At 36.8% G+C, this 6,000-nt stretch overlaps 1 protein-coding gene across 6 annotated transcripts in view; it reads left to right on the forward strand.

Annotated features, from left to right (window-relative positions):
- LOC110097516 (translation initiation factor IF-2) overlaps positions 1 to 5,326 on the forward strand; it is a 49,782-nt gene extending 44,456 nt beyond the window's left edge. For all 6 annotated transcript variants that reach the window (XM_020823921.2, XM_020823940.2, XM_020823930.2 and 3 more), the window contains one exon: positions 4,266 to 5,326. In XM_020823921.2, the coding sequence (XP_020679580.1) occupies positions 4,266 to 4,700 (435 nt within the window). In that variant the 3' untranslated portion in view covers positions 4,701 to 5,326. The remainder of the gene's footprint in view (positions 1 to 4,265) is intronic.
- Positions 5,327 to 6,000: the final 674 nt, after the last annotated feature.

A 6,000-nucleotide genomic window follows, 5' to 3' on the forward strand; every position in this document is an offset into this window, starting at 1 on the left:
TAATTTTCTAATAGCCGGTGTTGGTGTTGTTGAATGCCGGTATAACTGTTGGTATAACTATAACTGGTGCCGGTATAACTGTTGTTGGTAACTTGGTATAAACGTATAATGGTGTATTGGTGTTGCCGATGTTGGAGTTGGACTGTTAGTGTTGGAGTAGTTGGACAGTTGGAATTTAATTGTTAACCTTGTATAGTAATTTGTTTTGATGTTATTGCCTTATTGGTCGCTGTCGTGTTCATATTGTTGATGTTATTTGAATGTTTTGGGCTCTGAGATTCTGAGAACAGAGAACTGAGAAGTGAGAATCTGATATTAGTGTTCTGAGCCTCTGAGCGATATATGTTTTGCTGTTATTGGGCTGTGAGAACTGAGAAATGAGAATCTGAGCTACAGCTTGCAGCTGATGAAGTGCTGAATGCTGATATATGTGGAATTTTTGCTTGCTGCTGAGTGTTGGCTGTTATAGTGTTCTATTGTTCTTGAGGTTTATAAATTATAAGGTGATGATGAAGAACTTGGTGAAGTTATGCATCAGTTGCGACGCTCAGTTAGATGCAACCGAGTTATAAATTGGTTTGGTTTGAGCAGATACTATTTAATTGAATAGAAACTTATCAATTTGTAACTTTGAATGACATATTTTCTGTTCTTGTTGCAGATGATGTTTCTTTGCTAGGTTCATCCTGAGTCTACGACAAGCCTTTCGTTGCTAGCCTTCTAGGGTGCTAGTAGTCAACAAATTGTTGCTTTCATTTGTTTTTTCTTTTGCAGCCTTACAGGTTAAATTATGTAAATGTAAAGGGTGAAAGACAAAAAGGAGCTCGCCACTCGCCAGGCGCCAGCTTGAGACTTTGACACTTTCAGACTTTTAGTTAATTTGTTAATTGTATTTCTATTTTTATAATATTTTTTTTCTAACTTATATTCCTATAAGTTGTGACTTGTGACAATCAGTCAATCAGTAACTTGTAATCTTGTATTTTATTGTAACAATGCATGTATTTAAGTTGATTTCTTCAGTTCTTGTAAATTGTAAATGTGCATTTTTCCTTAACAGCAAAAAAAAAAAAAAAACATATAAAAACAATTATCGGGTTGCCGGGTCGGGTTAACTCGGCAACCCGCGGAAGGCTAGAAAAATGGGAATTGTTTGGGTCAGCGGGTCGTGTCGGGTCAACCCGTAACCCGCTCGGGTCGGGTCCGGGTTGGAATGTCCGACCCGTTTGCAAAAAACGGTCGGGTTCGGGTTGACCCGTTTAAATTCAGGTTTGGTCGGGTTCGACCCGAACCCGACAGGTTGACCCGAATTGACACCCCTAAGTACAAGATTAGCTTTTTGCTTGGCTTAGCCGTTTTCTGCAAGAGAGAATGAACTCTTTTGATAGTATTTTTTCTTCCAGGGAAGAAGAACAGTTAGCTTTTAGTTTTTACAATCGATAGTTATCACAGTTATTCCTGTGTCTTTGCTTGTGTTTTTTGTGCTATCTGCTTCTTCCGCAGCATACCGCATCACATTGATAGCTTGTCAGTTGTAATAATATAAACAAGTGTCAAATAGTCTGTTAATCCTCGCAAAATTAAAAAGCACTTATGTCCCTATCTGCAACCATCCTGGTATGCATCAAGGAAGATTAACAAACTTTGTTCTTGATATCATCATGTTTCTTTGAATCAATCTACCTAACTCTTTATGCACTTGCTATATGGGAACAATTGATGTATATTTGGATTGGAAAACCTCCTTGAACTCTTCCCAAGAAATTTCATTATTTATCTGTCCTTTGAAGTGAGTATGCTTCTGTGATGTTCTCTAATGCTTTGCATTTCCAGTAAAAACAAAGTTTTCTCAATTGGACAATCCATACCATCAATCTTATTCTCTAATTTGGTAATCCGATCCTCAACCTCCATTGGATTTGTTGTTTCTACAAACCTCTGAGGCTGCAAATTCATGAATATAAACAATCTCCTATCTTAGTTTGATTCTATTAAATTAGGGCTCTTTTTTTTTTTTGCATGACTACAGAAAATGCCTATTCCATGAGCTCAAGCTTCATTACATCAGTCCTACTAGCTGTACTGAAATAATGTTCGAGGGAGTTGACATCTCAGAAACAGAATCTCAAATTTCTCTGACCCTGATATGAAATCAAGTCGCCATGCAACATGATGTGGCTCTTTTTCTTGAGATTGGTCAGTTACTGTCTCTTTACTTCTTTTTTATTGTTGTCCCACCTATAAATGAAAAGAAATCATTCATATTTTTTTATAGTACTCCAGTAGTATTTGACTACTAAGTGACATTTAACTACATATTCTCTCAGCCGAACTTAATCCTTTTGCTTTGATACCAATTTTTAACACCCTTAAGCCGCTTGAAATCGATGAGGGCAACTTGGATTGTATGCGGGAGAAAATCATCCTTCCATATAAGTTAAACTTGCCCGGCTTCCTGAGCTCTCTGTTAAGAAGATCTAAGAAATTGCCATTGTTTAATTATCTCCACAATTAGGACACAAGAACTTCTATAACGACTTGGCTATTGCACAAAAGCATTTGGGATTACCACAAACATTATTCATTCACTAAAGAATATTTGGGACAACAAGGACAAGCATTCATGTTTCTCAGAAATTGAAACACTAATAATACCAAGGGAAAAGCATTATTATACGTGTATTCAACCTCTTGGTTCATTTCAATTTTCAACCATACAATTTCATTCAATCCTTATATGCCATTCATACCATTTCCATGGTCATTCATTCCTTCTTTCATCCATCCATTTCATTTTGCTTTTGGTGCTTTGCAGCTTTCACCCTTGTAATATCGGCAGCTACCATCCATAAATAATATTTCTAGCTCAAACATGTAAGAACATTTCTTGAAGTAATAGAGCCATGCATATTTATAAGAACATTTTCTTGAACATTCATAACATTCTAGTGACATTCCATTCAATTTTATTCATTTCCATATTTATAACATGATTCATAGTGAAGAGCGTAGGATACAAGTATCCAGCACAATAATCATACCAATTAAGCTAGAGCATTGACTCAACATTAAAGCATACAAGTAATAGAGCTAAGAAATTTTATTTCACTTAGGCTGTGAAGATAAACTATTGTTGATTTTAGAACTCTTACCTTTTGATTGCTTCTGGTTCAACCTCTGTTCTGCAGTCTCCTCCATGTTGAGGTGTAGTAAGGCGGGTTCCAACCTTCTACACTAAGCTTCAAATGGTTATTTATAGAAGTTTCCAATAGCTAGCTTTCGGAAATTTGGCATTCTCTAGCCGCTGTCATAAATGTTACCAACGTGATGCTCATACATTTTACATTTAAACTATAAGCCTTGTTAGAGGTTGTATTAATGTCCTTAATTCATGTTCTACACTGGTGAAATCTACCAATACCCTAAAACACTTGGCTTTCCTAGCATATCAACAAACAATTCTCTAGATCTAATTAAGATAGTCTGGGGAAACCTAGAGACTACTTGGGCAACTCCTAAGTTTCTCAGCTAAAGGGAATTCGTCCTTGTCACTTGGGCACAACCTTGCATGGGTCAACAACCCTCAAATCCTCTCAACAAACATCAGGTCTATGTTACGCCGGCCCAGGAGGGGCCGGCTGGACCGGTCCATGTCTACTCGCGACGGAACCGCGAGCAGCAGGCGGAACCGAGCGTGCGAAGCGAAGCCGACGGGGGCCAGGGAAGATTTTTGGGAGGGAAATTTTGAATGCGAGGGGCTGTTTAGACATTTTGTAAAACTCCTTTATGGTTAATTAGGAGTTTTGGGTGTGAATGAGGGATTATCTTGCATTTTTTTGAAGATTGTTGAGATCTAGGTTTTCTTGTCTGGGTGCAATTGCCCCCCTAGTTACAAAGGGGTTCCACGCCTTATCTGGATTTATCTTTTAGGCTTTCCGAAAGAGAGAACTTCCAAAATTAACAGGGATTTTATTTTGTTTTATTTAATCTCTTGAAGAGACTTCATGACTATTAGTATGTTTGTGCTTATACTGGAAGAGAACTTCGAAACCATACAACGTTTTTATTTTATTTTTATTTTTTTAAAAAAGGGTGTTGGCAAATAACACAATTACTTCGCAGTTTATTCTTTCTTACTTTTCATTTGATTCACCTCTTACTCTAGTGACTTGCAAAACCTGTTTAAACTCAAATGAAAAGATTCCTCAGAGCATGCACAATGTTGCCATGCAGTCGGACTGATTTTTCATATATTTTGTGTTCAGATTTTCATGCATAAAGTCATATACCATCTGTTGGAGGAAATTGGCAACTTTATTGTAGAGAAGGCACCGGGGGTAAATGATACTCAAATTGCTGGGGAAGGTGAGGTTCTCAGTATCTTTGAACTCAAAGGTCGAAGTAAATCAAAGGGTCCTGATGTGAAGATTGCTGGGTGCCGTATCCTTGATGGTCACTTCTCCAAGTCTTCGAAATGGAGAGTTTTGAGGAGTGGTGAGGTCGTATACGAGGGTTCATGCCTGTCACTAAAACGTGAAAAGAATGATGTGGATTTTGTTGAAGGAAAGGGTAATGAATGTGGACTTGTCCTTGACTGTGATGATTACAAGGTTGGAGACATTATCCAGTGCGTGGAGGACGTAAAGAGGAAGCCCAGGTTTGTATCATCAGCCAATGGAGCAGTCCGCATCGAGTGTTAATGGTTTTAGTTTGAAGATTTTCGTCTTATTATTATTATTTTGATCCTTTCATATTTATAAGCATTACGGGCAGTGGACACTAAATTAATCGCGGAAGTCGGCGCCTGAGCCTTTTTTTTTTTGCATAGCTTTATTTTCAATTACTTTTGTGCCGAGAAAGGAGAGATTATTCTGTTCGGATACATGACACAGCTTATTGTTCAAAGGCCAATCAGGTGCAGCCACGTCATCCAGTATCGAGCTAGGTACTGAGCCATGGTACCGAGTAAGGAGTGATGTGGCACATTTTAATTGGGCTCTGGACGGCGTTCGGCATCCGCACAGAATAATCCATCATCCTCAGAGCTGCTGACAATCACATCTGCTAGATTGGAATAGCAGTAGAAAAAATTCCGTTTTTTATTTTTATTTTTGAGTAAAAGATCGTTAACTTGTGAAGTAGCTCTCAAAAAATCTATCCTTCCAGAATTCTACAATGAATTTACAGACAGCTGCAGCCAATGTAAACTGACTCTCAATGATAGTCATGAGAAGCAATTCACTTTTTGATTTTATACTAGGAAATTATATGCAATGAAAACTTTGGCTTAGAGTGTTTCTTCTGGCCTTCTGGGGGTCTTGCCTTATTCCATTATGAGCATATAATAAGCATTTTTTTGTACCAAGAGACAGAGGAGCCAAAAATAATTTTATTAATAAATGCATCATGAATATTTATATTTGTTTATCGATTTCATATCCTTTACTGTGGAACAATAAAATTGTATTCCTGGTTGCTTCTGCTGAATCCTCGGTTGGTTAGCTTTGGGTTGTAATTTTCCTGTAAAAGAATTGTACTGTTTTATGCTTTAACTGAGAAAGCTGGATGTATTATGCCTTCGATTGGCGATAATTATTAAGTTTATCTGCTTGGTGATGTTATTAGTAGCATTGAAACGCAGTGGTACTATTTTATTTATTTTTTTTTTCACTTTTTTGAAAGAAAAGAAATAAACTGATCCTTTAATACGTACAGAATTTTCTTTTAAAAAACTACTAATTCAAATGAACACAATAAAATATGCAGAAGCAAATAAATAATCTATCAACATAATTGTAAGTGAGAAATTATATAAAGATATGTTAGGCTAATTCGATGTTGTCCATACTGATAAAATCAAAGCTATAAAAATTCAACATTCTTATAATAATTTGTGGAGGTAACTATATACTTATTTAGAAAACAATCATCTGCATCTCTATAAGCCTAAAAGCACATTGAGACATTTATAAGTGTAATAATAGTTCTTAGTATCAAGTT

This window comes from Dendrobium catenatum, unplaced genomic scaffold (assembly GCF_001605985.2).
Source record: "Dendrobium catenatum unplaced genomic scaffold, ASM160598v2 fragScaff_scaffold_231, whole genome shotgun sequence".
NCBI lineage: Eukaryota > Viridiplantae > Streptophyta > Magnoliopsida > Asparagales > Orchidaceae > Dendrobium > Dendrobium catenatum.